This window comes from Clarias gariepinus, chromosome 1, assembly GCF_024256425.1.
Source record: "Clarias gariepinus isolate MV-2021 ecotype Netherlands chromosome 1, CGAR_prim_01v2, whole genome shotgun sequence".
Taxonomy (NCBI): domain Eukaryota; kingdom Metazoa; phylum Chordata; class Actinopteri; order Siluriformes; family Clariidae; genus Clarias; species Clarias gariepinus.
Window position 1 is genome coordinate 7,520,218 of NC_071100.1, and position 23,700 is coordinate 7,543,917.

Below are 23,700 nucleotides of genomic sequence, written 5' to 3' on the forward strand. Positions count from 1 at the left end.
CCTTTTAACTGTTGATGTGGAGGTCAAATTTTACTCCACTGACACTCACTGAGATCTTTTAAAGCCTAAATTGGCTAAAAATCCTCATATAAATCCAGAGTGTCTGCAGCAGGTCAAATTAAAGACAAAACCATTATTGACTAATGAGCAATAACATTTCTATACATAGTCTCACTTGCAACTTTATTAGGAACAACTCGATGCTGGGATACAATGTGCAGAAAGAAAACATTTCCTAGACCATCATGAGCAGCCTGAACTTTTCACATGAGACAGGTTGGGGTCATAGATTCATTTTGCTGACTCTAAATCCTTATTTTCTACTTCATTAGACAAAAAACTTGATTTCATAGATAAAGAACGTCTTTTTATCTTTAACAATACATCTTACTCGAGCCACTAACACAGGCAACTACTGAACCATTAACATCACAGTGCAGTGATCAGATACAGTAAGTAAATTATCTGTAATTACCGGTATTTAATTACCGGTTATATTTAATTACCGGTATGATTTAGTCACGGGGCGGCGCAGAACGAGATGGATGCAAACGCAGGAAAATGATGGCAGGCTTGGACGGGAGATGTGGTCGAGAGGTGGAATCAAGAGAGAGCGGGATTTCAATAACCGGGAGATCAAAGAGTGAGGTGTTAAATCGGAAATCCTTAGATAGAAGCCAAAAACCAGAAGAGAAAGCGCAGAGTCAAACCTGGAAGATCAAAGAGCGAGGCGAACAAATTCAAAAGGAAAAACTGAAGGCAAGAAAATGAGAAACAAAGCCGACTTAGCAACGTGATAATAAAGAGAAGAAACCGCAAGAGAAAATTACGGTATACACAATAATCCATCAGTTTAAGCAACGCACAGCGCATGCAGAATTAATAAAGCATAATTTTAGACTCTTTAATCGACAGTATTATGAAAAGTGATAAAACAATTAGGAACTGAACTGCAGACAAACTACTACAATCCACCTACTAAAAATATGAACTAATACAATTAATTAATTAATTAATTAATTAATTAATTAAATGTTTTAAGTCAAAAAATACATTTTCTATAATCTACAGATTGCCTGGGTTCTGGAAAGACACCCAAATATACCATAACATCAAACCAATATAATTGTTTTATTCATTCTGATTTGATATTTATTTGCCAGTTAAAACATAGTGGACAATTAAACAATTATGTAAATGTATACTTTAATTAAATTTAAAGTAGGTGATGAGGTGCCCAACTCAAAACAACGATTGTAAACATGGGGAATAAATCCAACTCCATTAATACTTCTTGTGTTGCTACAAGTTGGCTTAATGAAAATATAAATTAAAAAAACTGAAAAGTGTGTTGAAGAAAATTTTAAGTAAAATACAGCACAGTGGAGTCTCTTGCAGACAGATTCAAGTGTGTCTAGTGGAGAGATCGTGGTTGCGGCAGGTTGTCTGGTTAATGCCCACTCTTTACCAGCACGAACCTTTGCTTTACATTAAGTCTCAATACATTTACATTTAGGTATTTGGAAGACACTCTTATCCAGAGAGACTTACAGAGCGAAACGTGGTTTGAAGTTTCCATCATTATTAGACACTATTAATTAGCAGTGCATCATGAGGGAGCATGTAACAGATTCCTCTTTCAAAATTAGGTGATTCTGCAGTAGAGGTTCATTACGATTTAGTTTGCAATAAAGCTTTAGAAAATATCCTTTTGTTTACATTAGATTTCAATCGTGGGACCTACACATTTTTTTTCTTTTTTACTGTTATCAATTGTGTGAAAGACACAAGTGCAGGTCACTTGTGAATGTCCTGGTGTTTTCCCTTTCTGGCTGTAATAATGAGGAGTGTTCTTCGTCACTGAGCAGCTTGCCAAGAGTCTGCGGTGTGACGGTCTGCTGGGGTGCTTAAAGTGCCATCTCTGTTTTATGCTCTGGATGAGAGCGTCTGCCCAATGCCTAAATGTACATGTAAATGCCAATCTCAACACGGCTTTGATCTTGATAGTTCTGGCCAGCCGGTATGCAACAACCTTACAATGCTCTTACAATGGTCATAATCCTTTGAATGGACTGGGTTGGAAATTCACAGACCATTACTGCACAGTTCGTCATGTAGATTGTGAATCCTTATATACCCTGTGTGGAAAGGGGGATTTTTGATAGGTGTTAATAGTCAGTAGTTAGGGGATATAGAGTGGGTGTGTTGGTTCAAGTGCCAGCCTCTGTTTCTTCCAAAGTTTACGTGCCAAATGCTCTTCCTTGAATGGCCACTAGCTGGTTACAAATGTGAGCCATCACCCATAGACGACAATGTTAAAGTGCCCTTATTATGCTATTTTAAAGGGTGCTAATATTGCTTTATGAGTCTCTTAAAACAGGGGAAGAGCACGCTATCCCCAGGCTTGAGGGACATGTGAGTACAGCGATTTCTCCCTATTAAAGTCCCTCGTGCTCAGCTCGCCGTCTTTAAAACTAAACTGCGATCCGCGGCGCATTTCTCTCGTGCACATCTCAACGATGGCCCCTCTACTTCCTGGCAACTTCCATGAGGAGTTACCTCTGTCATGGAATAAGCCGTATTCATCCCGTGTTTTCGTGCTATCGACATTGATTTGTTCAATGTCATTGATGTGAAAAGCACAGATTTATATGATGATGCCCCAAGTTGAAGAGACGATTGCAGGCTATCTCTCTTCTGGGAGCTCATCCTTCCTGAAAAAAATAAAATAAAAATAATCAAGCCGTGTAGACTAACATCTTTGTGGGTAGGAAAAAGCTTTTTCAGGCAGTGGGTCAGGCTGGTGCTGCCCTGCACACAATGGCTTTGCCGGCATACCAGGCTGACCTATGTACTGAGAGATCTGAGCACTCTGTGTCACCAAGCAAATGGCCTGTGCTATCGGCCGTTCTATGGCTGGACATTAAGGATGGGGATCGCGTCTGCCTCCTTGATGCCCCCATCTCGCCATGAACACCGCCAGCACTAGGTTTTGGGAGGCACAGCTCTATAAGCAGGCCTTTGTGAGGTTTCTCCCCGCCGTGCTCAGGCACCTCCTCATAGATTGGGGCAGGACTGGCCACGCTTCGCAGTCCGCTTTAGGGAGGCCGTGGTTTAATCTTCGCCACCACTGGTGTTTCGGGGAGCAGCGTTCCCCAGCGAAATGTTAGGTGTTCGGTTCCATCCTGCCGAACTGAACTGCAGAGATTACAGGCTTTGCTGGGAAAAAAGGGCCATAGAACATGTTCCCCTGCAAGTCAGAGAATCAGGCTATTATAGTCAGTATTTCTTGGACGGGGGGGGGGGGTTGGGATTGATTTTTTAATGCCACTACACAGGAAATTATAAAACGTATGGATGCAGCCCTGGCTCTATGATTCCAGGGCATCCGTATCCTGAAATACACAGACGACTGGCTGATTCTGGCTCAGTCTTAGCAGCTAGCGCTTCGACATCGAGATGTCATCATAGCTCACCTCAATTCTTAGGATTGAGATTCAACTTTCCTGCTCAATTACGCCATATTATGGGTGTCATATGAGATTTGGCCGCAATGCGGGCACAGCTGTCTCCTGCTCATGTTGAAACCATTCTTAATACCCTAAAGAAGATCAAGCTAGGCTAGAAAGTAACTTTTACTACTTTCAGAGTGTTAGGTCTCATGGCAGCTGTTTCCATGGTGATACCCTTGGACCTTCTGCACATGAAATCGCTTCAGTTGTGGCTAAAAGCCAGGGGATTTCATCCAAGGGCCAATCCCCTGAGGCAATAAAGGGTTATGCGCCGAGGGCTTCATACCCTTTCTATGTGGTTTAGACCCTCGTCCTTGACTCTGGGTCCCACTCTAGGTCTGTGTTGTCGTCGCAAGCTAACGACAGACGCTTCCCTCACGGGCTGGGGTGCAGTCTTGGATGGCCATCCAGCCCAAGGGCCAATCCCCTGGGGCCAATCCCCTGGGACAGCGCCAAGAGCTTTGTACCCTCTCCATGGAGCTAGCACCTCGGCACCGACATGTCGTCCCAGCTCACCTCATTTTCTTTAGGATGGAGTCTCAACGCCACGGAAAGCGCTCTCTTTTCTACACAAAGTTTGACATTGAGTGTCATGTGGGATCCGACCGCAATGCAGGCACAGCTGTCTCCTGTGCGCGTCAAATCCATTTTAAACACTCAAAAGAATTTCAAGCTAGGCCAGGAAGTAACTTTTACCGCTTTCAGTGGTGGCTAAGTGCCTGGGGATTTCATCCAAGGGCCAATCCCTGGAGGCAATAGGGGTTATGCGGCGAGAGCCTCGTACCCATTCTATGTGGCTCAGACCCTCGTCCTTGACTCTGGGTCCTACTCTAGGTCCGTGTTGTCATCGCAAGCTGCTAACGACAGACGTTTTCCCTCACCGGCTGAGGTGCGGCTTTAGATGGCAATTTAGTCCAAGGGATCAGAAGTGGTCATCTTCTCGCATGGCACATCTATTGACTTGAAATTTTGGCCCTAATATACTCCCTCCAGCAGTCAAGAGGCTAACATGTCCTAGCACGGATGGACAACACTATGGTAGTCTTGTAAATAATCACCTTGGCAGACAAGGCTTGCGCTGCTAGGAAAACTAGCGCACTAGGTTCTGCTTTGGGGACAGGAAAATTCTTGTCCCTCAGGATCATTTGCATTCCAGGACATAGTTAAACATGTAGACCCAGTCCACTGCTGAACTGTTTCAGTGCTGAAGTTTCTGCAAGAAAATTGACCTTGGGCTTATGCCCTAGTACACTCTAAACGTATGTAGCTGCTTTTTGGCCTACGTCCTGACTGATGGGGTTTGTGGAAAGCACCCCTTAGTTGCCGGCTTATTCGCGGGTCTCATCAGCTTTTCTAGTGTGCTTAGGCTTTGCCAATTGGCTAGCTAAAGCTATTCTGCATCCTCACCCAATTATCTTCCCCAGTTGTTCTCAAAGCCTCTGTCCTCCGAAACAGTAGGACTTCATTCACTGTGTACAGTTCATGCTGTTCAAATTTACAGCACACCACCGCACTAGCCAGTAGTGTCTCGGGTTACTTTGCTGTAACCCTGTTCCCTGAAAAAGCGGGAATGATATGCTGCGCTCCAATGCCGCACTGCATGTGTGACTGGACGTTCTTTCAGACAAAAAATGACCTGAGGATGTTTTCGGTTCATGCATATTTATAACCTCCAGGTGCACCTAATCGAATGACATCACCTGACCGACATTATATATGGCAAAGATTTTTGCCGTGTTTGACACACATGCTTCAACTCTGGATGAGAGCTCAGTCCGGTCATGCAAGGAGCGTTCCCATAGCATTTTCACGCAGCATCTTATTCCCGCTTTTTCAGGAAACAGGGTTACAGCAAAGTAACCCGAGACATTTTACAGTATCAATTCGAGTCTGGTGATGAAACGGTTGTGGCACATCGACAAGAAACTGTTTCTCAAGAATGACTGGAGCAGGACGTTTCTCAGTGGTAAGTGTCATATGTTAACAAGAACAAGTTGTTAGTGATGTAGAACGTGGGCGGACATTACACAAATATGTTACGTAGTGTCGTGGATCCGTAACAGAAAAAGATTTGAATTGCTAATGACTCGTTTAGGCAAATGTGTGCCGACTCTTTTTTCTTTAATAAACAAAAACTTTATTTATCGTGCACTGTCGGCATCACATCTTTGCAGATAGTTTATGTTGACATACAGCTACATGAAACACTGCATGAAAGAACATATTTGAAAAAGCATAATTGGGGCATTTTAATATGTCCAACTTTACAACCGAAATAAACATGTTTACAGGATGGTACAAAAATTATTTTTATCTATACAGGAGGTGAACTTATAAGTTAAAATTATATTAAGCCATAAAATGCTGCATAATTAGGGATGTGGATGATTTAAGTCACAGGTTTCAAACCACTATATGTGGTTAAAGCTAATTTAGCCAGAGGTGGAAACAGTAATACATTTTTGTAATCAAGTAAACGTACTGTTACTTTTGTGAACTTTTACTAAAGTACAAGTAAAGTTACCATTATAAAAATCTACTCAAGTAAAAGTAAAAAGTAGCTCTTAAAAAAATTTACTCAGAGTAAAAGTTACTGAGTTACTTCTTTTAACAGCAGGGGTGAGATAGGAGATTCTAGTGTAGTTCAAAAAAGACAAGAGGATATAAATCTCAAACTAGTTGTTTTTAATTTAAGAAACACATTTGCATAATAAAGCTGTTGCCTTTCTTGTGCTTGAAATCAAAGTGGTCGCTTAAATATGATGTGACACTTTGCGCCGGATAGCCGATGAAAAAAAGAGCTCAGAGCTGAGAATAACGTTCAGCACAAAACCTTTGTCGGCCTCTTTTAGTGTCACAAAATTATAATACAAAACATAAAGCAAAAGTGAAGAAAAGGGTAAAGGAAGAGAGTGTTTCGGGAGTGTAATCAGCACACCTGAGCTCCTACTCGTTCTCTCCGTCTTACACACACACCTCTGCAGCACACACATGGGGGGAGGGGCAGCAACTCTTAAAAGCGCAACATACTGTAATGTGGCATACAACCTAGCTTCATTAGAATTTGATGGCATTTCGTTTTCAGCTGGGTCCGCATCACTGGCATCTGTTTTGTCTGGGGTGCAATTTTTTTTTCTTTCAAATGTAGCAAAGTACAATACTTTAAACAAAACATACTTAAGTAAAATTAAAATTACATATTTTACACAAAAGAACTACTCAATTATAGTAACGCGAGTAAATGTAATTCGTTACTTTCCATCTCTGAAAATAGCTAGCTTGTGGTAACTGAGGTAAGAAGGCATGTTACAACCAACAGCCAGGCTTTGTTCCACCTATTTGCCCCTGTATAGATTAACTGGAATTTCGATTCCCAGCCAGTGCCCAAACCCCCCAGCTACTGGATGCAGTGCCGGTCCCAAGCCCGGATAAAATGGGAGGGTTGCATCCAGCGTAAAACCTTTGCCAAGTTGTTGTACGAACTGAATATTCCGCTGTGGCGACCCCTTGCCGGGAGCAGCTGAAAGACTAACAACAACAGTCAGCTTCTGTTAATGTGGCAAAGAGCTCCGATGTTTAATCTTCAAAACAACTCTTTAGAAAACTTATGGGTGATGCAGGGTTTGTACAGATTTATTATTATTATTATTATTATTATTATTATTATACAGTCTATAGTTGGGATGTGTAATCTCTGTGGCCAGTTTATAATCTGTGTTTGTTGTTTGGCACATGTTTTAACTCATTACTTACTTCATCTTTAGAAACCATTTTATTTTCTATTGTCCATTTTCAGGACCTGTTTAATTCTGGTCATGGTTGCAGTCAAGGTAATGCCTATTTGCTTAACAGGAATACATTCAGGACAACAACAAAGATACTTCTCATAAACCTTATACACTCACAGGACAGTGACAGTTTTAGAGGCCTGAGAGCAGACACACAATATTTTTTTAGTTTGTTGATGCTGTTCAGTAGTGAGGAAGTGGAAGAGGTGTGAAGATAGATGTGCAGAGTAGGTGTGAAGATAGCTGTGCAAAAGCTGACTTTTTGTTGATGGACAAAAATAACCCCACTGACAGGTATTGAGTTGTTTTAAAATTGTGTTAATTTTATTTTTTTATTTATTTATTTAATTATTTATTTTAGAATACATAAAATAACAAAAGAGTTTAGCGGTTTGTTAAAAAGCCTGTTTTTAAGTGAAATGCAGTAAATAAAACAGAATTAACAGTGTGCGAGTTGTTAGGTACACTACAGCCATGCTTGTAGGCCACATTGTATTCTGAAACCTGGAGTTTGGTGCTTTTACTAGTGTGGATCTGACATCATGTCAGGAAAATTTTTAGTAGCATAATCAGTGTACAGTCTGTACTAACCTTAATAGCAAACTCAGTTAGCAAGCTTGTTTTAGCTACTGGATTTACTCATGCTAATAATAAAATGTACTATTAGTAGTTTTAACTGTTTGTTCCTCTTTAAATGTGTGATGGAATGAAATTAAAGCACACAAAGCTAATGGGGAAATGGCTTTGCTGCTAAAAGTCACATATAGAGGATTTTAAACTTTTTTTCTAATTTTCTAAGAATACATTTTCCTTATTGCACTTTTTATAATTTTACTCATCATGCTTACTGCACTGTTCCTACAGAGAGCCCAGAACACCTAGCTATGACCCCATGTAGACCTGTATCTGCATAATGTATGCACTGTGCTACAGTCACTTCATAATATTTACTAAACAGCTTATAAACTCAGCAAAAAAGAAACGTCCTCTGACTCTCAACTGTTTTTACTTTCAGTAAACTAAATGTGTAAATATTTGTATGAACACTAAAAGAGTCAACACCATAAGACATAAACTAAAAATGTTTCACAATGTGTCCCTGCATGAAGGGAGGCTCAAAATCAAAAGTACCAGTCAGTATCTGGTGTGGCCACCAGTTGCTTGAACCACACATCGCTGACCAAGACTATTCCCACTTTCACTCAATATGTGGATTGCCACACTAGGGGGGAGAGGACACTAGACCTGCTGTATGCTAATGATAAAGTTGCCTACAGTGCTGCAGCACTTCCCCTCCTGGGGAGGTTGGATCACAACCTGGTCCACCTCATGCCAACATACAAACCCCTTGTTCAGAGACAGGCTGCCATAGTGAGGAGTCTAAGAAGGTGGTCAGAAGGAGCTCTTGACTCTGTGGATGTAGTAGCGAAGAGGAGGAATCTATCCAAAGTAGATCCATTTTGAACAATCCTTCTCACCCGCTATACAGTGTCTTCGCTGAACAGAGAAGCAGTTTCAGCAAGAGACTGATTACTATCAAGTGTTCTACAGAGCGCCACAGGAGATCCTTTTTCCCAACGGCCATAAAAATTTACAACTCTTCTCTGTAACTCATACACACATGTATGTGGATTTTTCACTAACTGTTACACAACAGGACATTATCACTTACCATATTAATAATATGATTACTGCAATACTACTTCCGAATAAAATATGTAATACAAGATTACATATAATAATACAATATTACATAAACAATACTAGATTACTGTGTACTTACAAGTGGCCTTGAGTCATATTCTGATGGTACTTACTGTTTTAGGAACTTTTATTTTTTATTTTTTTTATTATCATCAGATTATCATTATTACTATTTATTACCTTTATTCTTTATTACCTTTCTTAGTTAACAACTGTGAGCACCTGTAACCGAGCATAAGCAATTTCCCTCTGGGATTAATCAAGTTATATGAATCTGATTCATGAATCTTGAAGTACTGCAGTGCATCTCCTCCTCATGGACTGCCTATTGCGGACAGTCTGAGCACTGATGGAGGGATTGTGTGTTCCTGGTGTGACTCGGGCAGTTGTTGTGGCCATCCTGTACCTGTCACGCAGGTGTGATATTCGGATGTACCGATCCTGTGCAGGTGTTATTACACGTGGTCTTCCACTGCAAGGATGATCAGTTGTCCTTCCTGTCTCCCTGTAGCGCCGTCTTAGGCGTCTCACAGTGCGGACATGGAAATTTATTGCCCTAGCCACATCAGCAGTCCTCATGCCTCCCTGCAGCATGCCTAATGCACATTCACGCAGATGAGCAGGGACCCTGGGCATCTTTCTTTGGGTGTTTTTTACAGTCTGTAGACAAGTCTCTTTAGTGTCCTGCGTTTTTAGAACTGTGACCTTAAATGCCTACTTTCTGTAAGCTGTTAAGGTCTTAACGACCATTCCACAGGTGCATGTTAATTAATTGATTATGGTTAATTGAACATGCATGAAAAACATTGTTTAAACCTTTTCCAATGAAGATCTGTAAAGTTATTTTGATTTTTACAACATTATTGTTGAAATACACAGTCATGAAAAAGGGACGTTTCTTTTTTTGCTGAGTATATAAATGGTAATGGTCTGCCCTATGAACTGCTCTACGCTTTTCCCTATAGACAATGCCACCAATCAATAATTAAACTGATTTCATAAGGATGGCACAATGTCATCTAGCAGCTCCATGGTATCTTCAGGAAAATGTCTGTGCAGGTTTAGATTTTAGATGCTCACCTTATTTCTTCTTGAGTTTCCTTCTAAAAGCCACCACTAGACACAAGACTTAACCGCTGTCTCGCTTTCTTTCCTCAACATGTGGGGAAAAAACATGAAAATGTACTCACACACTCCACTGCTGCATGTCTAAGAGAATATATTGTAGCGTTTTTAACGCCGGAAAGGATGGTGGAGAGACAAGTGAGCTTATTTGCTGCCCAACGCAATGGCTGGGAGTACTTTATTAGCACACAGCAGGTATGGCATGAGCAGCACCTTCACTCAGGAGCCTACATCCAATTCAGCACTAGCTTGAACTGGAGCACAATATTTTTATCATCTCCAAGGTGTGCTCAGTATGACCATAAACTGTCACTGTCCTTTCTTCAAAAAAACACGAGAACTGTTAAGACTTTAATTCACATTACTGCTCAGTCATTATAGAGACAGGATGGAGCTCAGTCCTCTCCCTTTGATGCTCTGTGAGTAAATGTTCTCTTTCAAAAGCTATACTTGATGCTGCGCGAAAGCGCTATGGGAACCGATTCCTCGTGACCAGTTGTGAAGCACGTGTGTGTCAAACACGCCAAATATTTTGGCATGTACAACCTCAGGCAGGTGACGTCAACCGATGAGGTGCACCTGGAGGTTATAAATAGGCATGAACCGGAAACACCTTCAGATAATTTTTTCTTCTGGATCCATGTTGTGTGTGTGCGTGTGTGCAAGCATTTTTTAACAGAAAGCGAAAATAGAAAGTGTCTTACTACTCACCAGAAAGATGGCAGAGTTAGACACGAGCCCGTCCCTCCGTGTAGAAGAATATCTTGCTATTTTCGTGTTTTCTGTTTAAGTGTTTGGGGGAGGAGCACGCTATCTCGGGCTTCAGGGAGCAGGTAAGTATGGCGATTTTCTCCCTATTAAAGTCCCACGCGCTTGGGTTTGCTGTCTTAAAGCGAAACCGCGACCCGTAGCGCATTTCTGGCGTGCAAATCTGGCGGAGGCTCTCTCGCTCTCTCGCCGGATCATGAGTCTTTTACCTTCCACTTCTCCAGCGCGCATCTGCGCATCTTGTAATAGGGGGGGGGGAGAACTTTCTCTCTCGCATCCGCGGAGATGGAAACTATTACTCCAGAGCGCTCCTCTAGTGATGAGCCGGTGTGTTAGTTGGTGTTAGAGGTGGTAGCGCGTGGTCCAACGCGTACACCTCGATTCGCGGTAAAAATAAATAAATTAAATAAATCCCCCAAACGCTCAAGGTCAGCCGACAGGTGCCTGTCGGGTGGCCGGAGGAGGAGCAGCCTCAATGATGGCCCCTCCCCTCCTGGCGACCTCCATGAGTTAACTCTTTCATGGAATAAGCCGTATTTATCCTGTGTTTTTGTGCTATTGACATTTGGTTTGTTCCAATGTCATGGATGAAAGTACGGTCCTTTATGATGTCCCAGATCAGAGAGATGCTCACGGGCTATCTCTCTCCTGGGAGCTCATCTTCTTGGGAAAAATCCACACTCCCCACCAAGCATGTAGGGAGGTGGGAGAAGATTTTTCAGGCAGCGGGTCAGCCTGGTGCAGCCCTGCACACAATGGCTTTGTAGGCATACTAGACTGACCTACTGAGAGCTGCACCTTTTAGAGAGGCCGGCAGTGGGGAACCTACTGCCAGCTATGTCTCTTTAGGTACAAAGCAATAAAGAGGACCAGCATCCTTAGGAGGCCGTGGTTCAATCTCTGCCGCCACTGGTGTTTCGGAGAGCAGCGGTCTCCAGTGAATCATTAGTTGTTCGGTTCCTTTCTTCTATGTTCAGGATGCCGAACACCTAACACACCCATCTAGCCGAGGTGTTAAAGTTCGTGCACCTTTATAGAGGCTGGCAGCAGGGAACCTACTGCCAGCTATGTCTCCTTAAGCACGAAGCACTGTGGAAAACCAGTATCCTCAGGACAAAGTGTTAGGTGCTGGGGTTCCTCCTGCCATGTTTCAGGACATCGAACCATCATCACCCCTCTGTCGGCATCAATACGTCGCCCTAGCTCACCTCACTTCTTAGGGTGAAGCCCTAATGCCATAAAGCGTTCTCGTTTCTACACGAGGTATGAGGTTAAGTGTCATGTGGTATCCGAGCGCAATGCGGGCACAGCTGTCTTCTGCACGCGCCGAATTCATTATAGCATACTCTAAAGGAGTATAAGCTAGGCGAGGTGGTAACGTCACTGCTCCCAGAGTGGTTTCAGTGGTGGCTTAGTGCCGGGGGATTTCATCCAAGGGCCAATCCTCAGAGGCAACAAGGGTTATGCCCCGGGAGCTTTGTACCCTTTCTATGTGGTTCAGACCCTCGTCCTTAACTCTGGGACCCACTCTAGGTCTGTGCTGTCATCACGAGTTGCTAACGGCAGACGTTTTTCCCTTAGGGACCGGAGTGCGGTCTTAGATGGCCGCCCAGCCCAAGGGATCTGGAGAGGTCATCTGCTCGTGCGGCACATAAATTGCACCGAAACGATGAGTCTATTTCTGGCCCTGAAATACTCCCTCCAGCAGTCAGGAGGTTAACATGTCCTAGCGTGGAAAACTACACTAGGACATGGCGAAACATGCATACCCAGTCCACTGCCGAACCGCTTCAGTGCTGGAGCTTCTGCAAGAAAGTTGACCTCAGGCTTTTGCCCTAGTACACTCAGAACATACGTAGCTGCTCCTCGCCTACGTCCTGACTGATGGGGCTGGTGGAAAGCACCCCTTAGTTGCAGGCTTATTCACGGGCCTCATCAGCCTTTCTATTGTGCTTAGGCTTTGCCATTGGCTAGCTAGAGCTATTCTGCATCCTCACCCAACTATCTTCCGCAGTTGTCTTCGAAGCTTCTGTTCTCCGCCGTTACAGCTACGGGGCAGTAAGACTTCATTAACTGTGTCTAGTTTATGCTCCTTAGGATTTACAGTACACCACCGCACTAGCCAGTGGCGTAAATCAGAGCAGATTTCATATGTCTTAGGACCGCAGCCGAAGGGCAGCCGCCATTAGGCGAGTCAGGTTAGAGATGCTAGTGCCCTAGCCTAGGAGGACAGGAGAAATTCTGTCCCTCGAGATCTTTTACATTTTAGCCAGTCCCCTGCCAAACTGTTACAGTGCTGGAAGTTTCTGCAAAAAAAAAAAAAAGAAAAAAAGCCGTTCTGCATTCTTACCCAACCATCTCCCACAGTCGAAGCCTTCTGTCCTCCGCCGTTAGCTCCGGAGCAGTAAGTCTTCATTCGCTGTGTCCAGCTCATGCTTTTCAATTTACAGCGCACCTTTGCATTAAGCCAGGGCTGTAAATTAGACCAGGGTTCTAGAGGGAGAGACGGATTTAAAACTCCTTTCTTTCGCGTTCTCATCGGATCGGGAAATTCCTCTGTCCGCTCGCAAGCGCGCGCTGCGCTTCCTGTGAATGGGCAACGATAAACATCCTCTCACTTGCTTCCGTGGAGATGGTAATAGCCTCTAAGCACTTAAAAATAAATAAATTAAAATAAATAAAAACATAGACGGCAGGTTCTGTCAGGTGGCAGGGGGGCCGAGCCTCAACTACGCTCTCTCCCCTTTTCTTAGCAGTCTCCATATGAGTTCACCCTTTCTGGAGTAAGCTGTATTCATCCCGTGTTTTCCTGCCATCAACTTATTTATTTATTTAGATATAGTTGAGGTAGAAATGCGGAGTTATATGATGACACCCAGATAGAAGAGACGCTTCCGGGCTATCTCTTTTCTGGGACATCATCCTTCCTGAAAAGCTATTACTTACTTTCAAGCTGTGTAGACTTTTTATCTTCCCTGGAGGGAAAAGCTTTTTCAGGCAGCAGGTCAGGTTGGCCCATTGCACACCATGGCGGTTTTGCACGCCTACCAGACTGACCTGCTGAGAGACTTGAGTACTAGCGGGGCTCTGCAAGGTAGGCGTATTGGACTTACACCGGGCCACAGACTTGTCTCTTCGTGCAACAAACAGACGGCTCGTGCTATCGGCCGTTTTATGGCTGCTATGGTCTCCGCAGAGAGGCACTTGTGGTTGAATCTCAGGGGCATTAAGGAGAAGGATCGTGTATTCCTCCTCGATGCCCAATCTCGCCTCCCGGCCTACTTGGCGATGTCGTTACCTTGGTCGCCACTAGGTTCATGAGGCGAAGTTATATAACAAGCCTTCGGGAAATTCCTTCCCCACCTTGCTCAACAGTCGGGACTATCGGCCACCCAGGCTCGACCGGGTCTGACTGTTGCGAGGCGTGAAACACACAAGGAGAGTGTTTTTGAGCTGGGCACCCCCTCGCAAGATTGGGGTGCGTCACGCAATCCGCCTCAAAAGAGGTCAGACTGGCATATTGTCTTCACAAAGAAGCCCTGAGGTTTATGTGCCCAGGACCGTGGGGGGTGGGCCCCCAATGGGGAGAGGCACGCAGAATTCCTTTTAAAGAATGAAGTGTTCTCCCTGGCACCCCCAGTAGGTTGGTGTTCTTGCTTCGCCACCACTGGTGTTTCGGGCAACTCCAGTTTCCAATAAAATGTTAGTTCTTCGGGTTTTTCCTGCCGTGTTTCAGGATGCCGAACATCTTACACCCCCGCCCCGTTTAACCAAGCCGCTGAGCTTTGCCCCTTTCTGAGAAACTGGCAGCGTGGAAGCTACTGCCAAGTATATCTCCTTGGGTACTAAGCACTGTAAAGAGAAACTACAGGATTCAGTTCTCACATCACCCTCCGCGTTTCAATGGCGTGGTCTCCACTTTCATGAAACCGGAAAGTGCAAGAGGAACAGGGGGCTGCGTCCAATTTTTTTGATTTTGCGGGCTTTACCGCTATCTAAAAATAAATCAGGAAATATTGCCACAACACAGGAGGTTCCTGAGGTTCGCTTTCGGGGGCGAAGCTTACCAGTATCGGGTCTTTCCATTTGGTCTAGCTTTTTCACCCGCACATACACAAAATACATGGATGTAGTTCTGGCTCTTATGACTCCAGAGCATCCGTATTGAATTACATGACTGGCTGGCCCAGTCTCAGTAGCTAGCGCTTCGACATCAGCATGTCGTTCTAGCTAATCTTTTTTTCCTAGGATTGAGATCCAATGAAAGCATGCTCTTTCCTGTTTAGAGGACAACATTTTTGGGTGTCACATGGAATTTGAGCATAAGCAGGCACAGCTGTCTCCCCCTCGTGTCGAATCCATTCTCAACACCGTCAAGGAAATCAAGCTAGACCAGAAAGTGACCATCACTTTCAGAGATCTTAGCTCTCATGGCAGCTGTATCCACGGTGACACCTTTGGACCTTCTGCACATAAGAGCATTTCAGTTGTGGCTAAGAACTAGGGGATTTTACTCTAGGGCCAATTCCCAATAAGGGCTACGCGCCAGGTGCTTCGTACCCTTTCTATGTGGTTCAGACCCCGGTTTCTGACTCTAGGTCCCACTCTAAGTTCGTCTTGTCGTCGCAGATGCTAATGACAGACGCTTCCCTCATGGGCTGGGGTGCGGTCTTAAATGACCGTCCAGCCCAAGGGAGCTGGAGAGGCCATCTTTTTGCGCGGCACATCAATTGCCTCAAAATCATGGCTCTATTTCAGGCCCTAAAGCACTTCTTCCAGCAGTTGAGGCTACCATGTCCTAGTGCGGGTGGACAACACTATGGCAGTCTCATATATTAATCGCCAGGGCGGACTGTGCTCGCGCCGCTAAATAGCTAGCGCACCAGATTCCTGTCCATCAGGGCGATTTACATTCTGGGAAAATTTCATGTAGCGGAGGTGGACCTCTTTGCCTCGCAAGATCAGCAAATGTCCCCTTTACTACTCTCTGACTCTAAGTCAAGCTGGTCTTCCAGCCAGCGTAATTAAGACTATTCTAAGTACTAGGGCTGCCTCCCCTCAAATAGATTGTATTTGGAAGTTGGTGCATGACGAAGCAGGTAGACCCAGTCCACTGCCGAATTGTTTCAGTGCTCGAGTTTCTGCAGAAGAAATTTGTCCTCTAGCTTGTGCCCCCTTGTTGAACCACTAGAGTCAGCGCCTCAGGTTTCTGACCCTTAACACTAGAAGCGCCGAGCAGCGGTCATTTGACCGCAAGGGGGTAAAAAAAAAAAAATACTTCACACTCGATCAATTTCCAGGACCCTCCTTTCATGACTTTTCCTAGTTATGTGAGCTTAATCACCCTGTATGCTTAAATTTTTAAAATCGCACCAGTAAAAGCCAGTATAAAGCTATTTTGCTCTTATTTACGTGGAATCGCTGACAGCTGCGCGGCGGCATGGCGTTTCCTGTCTTTTCCAACCTGCGATTCTCATTTCTCTCAGCAGATGGCGCAAGGAATCGCGCATACTATTTATGCGTCATTCAGTGCGTATATGTAACTATCTCAGGTTTCATTGCATATATGCAGTTTATATATATATGCTTCCGTAAAATATTGACAATTCGCCATTCGTTCTGGCGTTGATAATCAGCGATATTTTATAAGGACATTTAGGGAATTTCGCTTTACTTAATTTTATAAGGTTTTGAGAAAATTAATTAGTTTGTTCGTTCTGTTAAAAGCTTCTGTGAAATTATCTCTAAAACAATATTGTTTTACATATTACATATGTAATGACCCCTCGTGAGGATATAAAGCCTCATTATTGAATGTAAATAAATCAGATCTACCACAGCAGATAATAAACTATGCTATGTCATAACCGAAGCAAACACCACGATTATGCCTCGTTTCGTTCAGTGTTGCTAGGCAACGGACCACGCGCCTAATCGGCGGAACGTGGTTCACTTTGCCGCGGTGTATTATAAACCTGCGGAATGTTTCACTGCTTATGCATAAAAGCGAGGGAAATGTGGAAGTGATGTGTGGCCACTGAATGAAAACTAAATCAAAGATTTCGGTAACTACACTGAGTGTAACATCTGCATAGTGACACTAAACAGCTGAACAGCTTCACTTTCCCGTTTACCTCTGAGAAAGAAAAAAAGCTGTATGTTGTTTGTTTATATGTAGAATGTTTATAAAAGTACACGAAGTAGGCGCGCGCGCGCACAGACACACACACACACACACACACACACCTCCCCTGAGCCCTCGGTCAACATCTAATGACCGTCGATATGCAAATGAGTCAAGACGTAGCCTGTGGTGTTGGAGAGGAAAGACTTTGAAGCAGTTTCAGCGTTTTTTTCAGTTACAACAAGCACAGCGATGAGTCCACGTTGTTTCACTGGTTATGACATAGTGACACTAAACAGCTGAACAACTTCACTTTTCTGTTTACCTCTGAGAAAAAAAAGCTGTATTTAGTTAGTTTATATTCAGAGTAACACCTTCCAACCACCTCTCATAGTCTATTGTTAGTTTTAGTGATTTGGCTGAAACTAATTATCACTACATAAGTACCCCAACACCATTGATCATGAGTTTCAGCTGAAACTAATTCTATACATGCAACAGAAAATGTAGATGCAGATTCCAAATGTATAAAGATACATGCTATATACATATATTCCGCTTCAGCGTGTTTCTTAATCTTTCCCTATATATATATATATATATATATATATATATACTTTTCAAATAAAATCGCTATTACTTGACCCTGAAGTTTAGTTTAGCACACAAAAACTGAAAAGTCCTTTCTGGTAAATCAACTGCATATGTAGTTTATTCACAGCAATTCATTAATAAAATGAATATACATTGTACAGTACAAGGTAAGTTCCCTCCAATGTATGCTGATGTTTTGCAAGTATTTTTGCAAAACTATGGCAGTCTCTTGAGAGGTGGTTGGAATGTGTTATTTATTCATTTATTCTATACAAGGGCACTAACTACACAGACCAAACTGATACCTTATTTTATTCTTATACTCATCGCTGTGCTTGTTGTAACTGAAAAACGCAGCAACTGCTTCAGGGGAGGTGTGTGTGTGTGAGCGCGCCTGTGAATGAATACGCACAGCAGAGGGACAGAGACATGAGGGACATCTAATACCGTATTGTGTAGTGTCCCTTTTTCAGCGGATTTCTCTGCTACCGCAGATCAGTTTATCAACTTGTAATATATTAATTTTAGGAATATATTAACATGTGCAGACATTTAGTTGATGGGGCGCTGCCCCTCTTGCCCCTGAATAGAGCCAGCCTCGATTACACACACATACACACACACATATATATATATATATAGCATGCATCGAATACACACACACACACACACACATATATATAGCATGTATCTTTATACATTTGGAATCTGCATCTACATTTTCTGTTGCATGTATAGAATTAGTTTCAGCTGAAACTCATGATCAATGGTGTTGGGGTACTTATGTAGTGATAATTAGTTTCAGCCAAATCATTAAAACTAACAATAGACTATGAGAGGTGGTTGGAAGGTGTTACTCTGAATATAAACAAACTAAATACAGCTTTTTTTTCTCAGAGGTAAACGGAAAAGTGAAGTTGTTCAGCTGTTTAGTGTCACTATGTCATAACCAGTGAAACAACGTGGACTCATCGCTGTGCTTGTTGTAACTGAATAACGCTGAAACTGCTTCAAAGTCTTTCCTCTCCGACACCACGTTAGGCTACCTCTTGACTCATTTGCATATCGACGGTCATTAGATGTTGACCGAGGGCTCAGGGGAGGTGTGTGTGTGTGTGTGCGCGCGCGCGCCTACTTCGTGTACTTTTATAAACATATAAACAAACAAAATACAGCTTTTTTTTCTCAGAGGTAAACGGAAAAGTGAAGTTGTTCAGCTGTTTAGTGTCACTATGCAGATGTTACACTCAGTGTAGTTACCGAAATCTTTGATTTAGTTCTCATTCAGTGGACATAAGCAGTGAAACATCCCGCAGGTTTATAATACACCGCGGCCAAGTGAACCGATTAGGCGCGTGGTCCGTTGCCTAGCAACACTGAACGAAACGAGACATATTCATTGTGTTTGCTTCGGTTATGACATAGCATAGTTTATTATCTGCTGTAGTAGATCTGATTTATTCAAATTTAATATTGTTTTAGCGATAATTTCACGGAAGCGAGTTCAGAACTAAATCGCTGCTCCGAGACGTTCAGAAGCTTCAAATAGAATGAACAAACTAATAACATTTTCTCCATACGATATAAAATTAAGTAGAGCTTTCCTTTTTGTTATAGTACGAAGCCCCTCGATGGACAAAGGAGGAGAAAAAACGGCAAAAAAAAGTCAAAAACTTTGGGTTATAATTCCAAACATGACTTGTTTTTTCCCTCTGACTTGTTTTTTCTCTCTTCTTAGAGACTCTGTAGTAGGTTTTCTCAGTTGAATATGAAAAAAAGATACCGCTTATTATCAACGCGGGAATGAATGGCGCATTGTCCAAGTGCAAGTTGATCTTGGAGCTAAACTATTTGCTTTGGGTGAAAGCGCCATCTAGCGATCATTGTGTGTCAGCAGCAGCTTCCCATTCAAAACAATAGGCGGTCAAATGACCGCTGAACCGCGTTTTTAGTAGGTGACACTGGCGCGGCGCTTCTAGTGTTAAGATGGTTTTTCTAAATGGTGTAACCTCTCTAAGAGGATCGGACATCCCTATTGTTTTTGAAACCTTCTGTCCTCCGCCTTTACAGCTTCGGAGCAGGAGAGACTTCACTTACTGTGTCCAGTACGTGCTCTTCAGATTTACGTCCACTGCATTAGCCAGTTGCGTAAGTCAGAGCAGCTTTTACATGTTTTGAAGCCGCAAGCTGCGTGAGAGATGCTTGCCCTCTCTTATGAGGTGCGTGGGCTCACTTCGCCTCTAGGAATCAGGGTTCATTCAACCAGGGGAATCGCCTCATCAATTGCACTAGCAAGAGGTATTCCCTTGCAGCAAGTCTGTGATGCGGAGGGTTGGTCCTCTCCGCACACATTTGCCAATATGCATCCTATTGTTTTGAAGCATTCTGTCCTCCGCCTTTACAGCTTCGGAGCAGGAGAGACTTCACTTACTGTGTCCAGTATGTGCTCTTCAGATTTACGTCCACTGCATTAGCCAGTTGCGTAAGTCAGAGCAGCTTTTACATGTTTTGAAGCCGCAAGCTGCGTGAGAGATGCTTGCCCTCTCTTATGAGGCGCGTGGGCTCACTTCGCCTCTAGGAATCAGGGTTCATTCAACCAGGGGAATCGCCTCATCAATTGCACTAGCAAGAGGTATTCCCTTGCAGCAAGTCTGTGACGTGGAGGGTTGGTCCTCTCCGCACACATTTTTCAATATGCATCCTATTGTTTTGAAGCCTCCTGTTCTCCGCCTTTACAGCTTCGGAGCAGGAAAGACTTCACTTACTTTGTCCAGTCATGCTCTTTAGATTTATGTCCACCGCATCAGCTAGTGGTGTAAGTCAGAGCAGCTTTTACATGGTCTGGGACCGCAACAGGGGTGGCCCCCACTACACTGGGCTATTGCCCTCTCCTATAAGGCGCGTGGGCTCACTTCGCCTCTAGAAATCAGGGCTCATTCAACCAGGGGGATCGCCTCATCTATTGCACTAGCAAAAGGTATTCCCCTGCAGCAAGTGTGTGACTCGGAGGGTTGTCCTCTCCGCACACATTTATTACATTAATAGTTTGGATGTTCATGCTACTCCGGGCCCACGGGTCCTCGAGTCAGCTACCCAGACATAGTTCTGAGACCTTCTCGGCCTTGTGCGCACACGCTACACAACCTTGGAGTCCAGACACTTGCAGTGAGGCAGCGTTGGTACTCTCGTTCCCATAGCGTTTTCACGCAGCATCGAGTGTAGCCTTTGAAAGGGAACGTCTTGGGTTACTTTGCTGTAACCCTGTTCCCTTTCAAAGGCTACACTCGATGCTGCGTGAAAACGCTATGGGAACGAGAGTACCAACCTCGCCACACTGCAATTGTCTGGACTCCAAGGTTGTGTAGCGTGTGCGCACAAGGCCGCACTGCCTATGTGACCGGACGTCCGTTCAGACAAATCAATCTGAGAAATGTTTCCGGTTCACTACTATTTATAACCTGCAAGTACGTCCTATCAGATGATGTCACCTGACCGAGGTTATAAAAGCCAAAAATTTTGCCTGTTTGGTACACACATGCTTCACAACCGGCAACATGACAAGATGTTCCCCATAGCGTTTTCACGCAGCATTTCGTTCCCGCCTTTTCAGGAAACAGGGTTACAGCAAAGTAACCCGAGACGTTTTTTTATGCCCAATTAATAAGATGATCACACCCTGCACTTAAGTTTAGCCTTTATTTAGCACATATACATTACTGCACAGTGAAATTTTTTATTCTTCGCATATCCCAGCTTTGCAACAACCTTCCAATCAGTAATTCAGAGCCTTAACACACTAAGCTGAGCCAACATCGAAAAACACCACGTTGTGTAGTAAAGCAAAATTAAAGACATTAATGAGAAGAATAGTGAATTTTCTATTTCTAACAGGTAGTAGATTAGATTTTCTGAATAAGAATGAATCTTGTGTGGTTGGTGTGACTACAATGTGCTGCTTTCATGAATAGATTAAATTATGTTAAAATTTTTGTCATGTTCTTTGTTTCTGTTTTCTTTTTAGTGTTGGTTTCACTTGTACCAGAGGCCCATAATCAAGGTGATTTATACACAGTTTATCCTATATAATGTATATTTTTATTATTTAAATTGTGGCTGATGGTTCTGTACGAGTTGTCAACTGCAATTTACTTTATGCCCCTTAATGGTTTAACAAGAATTTTTGTCAGTTAAGATAAATAAAGTTGAACCCTGGATTGCAAGCATAATTCATTCCTGAAGTTGGCTCATATTTGTAAAAAAGTGACCTTCCCCCTACAGCCCAACAAATATAAAAAATAAAGTAATATAAAAAATAAAAGTAAAAATAAAACAAATGAACCTGCACTTTACCTTCAAAAAAAGTAAAAATAAATCCTGACAGATAAGTGTTTCCGTCAGTGTGGATGCAGCCACTGTGTGTGCGTGTGAAGCTAAAGTAAGAGGAGAGGAGGAATGAGCCCTTCTTACACAGTTACCCTTCCTCCAATCTTTTCACACACATGCGTGCACACAACAGAAACACTGTTTTATTGGGAAAAATAAACAAGAAATCTCTCTAATAACACTCAATTGAGCGACACACTAACAGAATCACTGGTGTAAAGTAAAAATAAAACAAATGCACTTTACCTTTGAAAGAATCGCGACAAAGCAGTGTTTCTGTGTAGAGCAAAAAGAAAGAGTGTGTGTGTCTGTGTATGTCTGTGTGTGTCTGTGAAGGCAAATGTGTGAAGGCCCAGTAGGGGAGACGATTACCCACAATTCCACAGTGCAAGAGAAAACGCAGGGCTCAGTTGTGGCCCAAATTTTCCTGTGATTACCTACAGGCCTCCTGCGACCAGCGTAGAGAAGGAGGAGTGAGTGTAAGACCTTAGAAAACACTTAAAGTAGTTTAATGAGGTTAAAATAGTTTTTTTTTCTTTTTGTATACCCGCTATTTTATTAGATTATTTATAGATTATTGATATATTGATATATTAGAGATCAGTGTACTATATAGATTTATTATATAAGGAGAGTCACTACAGTACCTCTGAACGTGCCAAGTATAAACCAGACCCCTTCTCTTTCAGTCACACCAACACAGACTGCATTATTTTTAACAAAACTTTTTTTTTTTTTTTAATGTTCATGTTACTCTGTGTGCAGTGCAATCTACTTTATGTATTGTTTAACAGTATAATCTTTCTACAGGGTGGCCTAAAGCTGTGGTGTCCATAAAGCCTGATACACACGTGTTCATTGGAGAGACTGTTACTCTCAGATGTGACATACAGGGAGGAGGAGACACTCGCCGGTCATACGGATGGTATAAGAATAGCTGGTTCAATCAATATGGAGACTCGTTATCTTTCTGGGTTGATGCAAATTCTGACAGAGATTACTACACCTGCAGAGACGACTATACACAGTCCAGTGCTGCTGTTAGACTGACTGTATCAGGTGAGTCTGTGTGTTTGTGTTTGTCTTTAAAATCTTATAATTATTTAAGGATTTGGATTTTGAGCTGTCAGTGACTGAGGATTGATCAGTGCTGATTTTACTTCTCTGTGTAATCTGCTCATTTCTTTCACAAGAATCATCATGACTTTTGTAATATCACCTGGGATTTATATTATATTTACTGTATAACTGTGGTGAGTCAGTATGAATAATAACACACAGTAAACTGTTAATCAGACTGACACCACAATAATATGAAGGAATACATGAAATTATAAAAAGGGAGGAAATCTTATCTTGTCCTTTGGGTGCCATAATTTCTTATATTATAAGACACATAGAGACCTTGGAATTATACATTTGTTTATTTCTTTTTTATGGAGATTCTGTAATTATGATTAAGACCATAAACTTTGGTAAAACATGTAATTATTTAATTTCAGTTTCATGTTTGTCCCTTCCTCTATCATATGTGTGATCTGTTGACAACTAAATTAAATAGTCTTGTGTACCTACAGGCTTTAGTGTGTGTATTGGGCTTTTATTTTACTAAATTTATATGAAATGATTGTATTCACTAAAACCCATGCTTCAGTATATCAAAACACTTGCAAATCAAAAAATTTCCACATAAATAATCCCC

General features: G+C 42.7%; 1 protein-coding gene across 1 annotated transcript in view; it reads left to right on the forward strand.

The window, feature by feature from the left end:
- Positions 1-4,276: 4,276 nt before the first annotated feature.
- The window catches only part of LOC128511338 (carcinoembryonic antigen-related cell adhesion molecule 5-like), a 47,609-nt gene continuing 28,185 nt past the window's right edge, over positions 4,277-23,700 (forward strand). Inside the window, exons 1-2 of the mRNA XM_053484198.1 lie at positions 4,277-4,346; positions 22,809-23,057. Coding sequence (XP_053340173.1) covers positions 4,277-4,346; positions 22,809-23,057 — 319 coding nt within the window. The remainder of the gene's footprint in view (positions 4,347-22,808; positions 23,058-23,700) is intronic.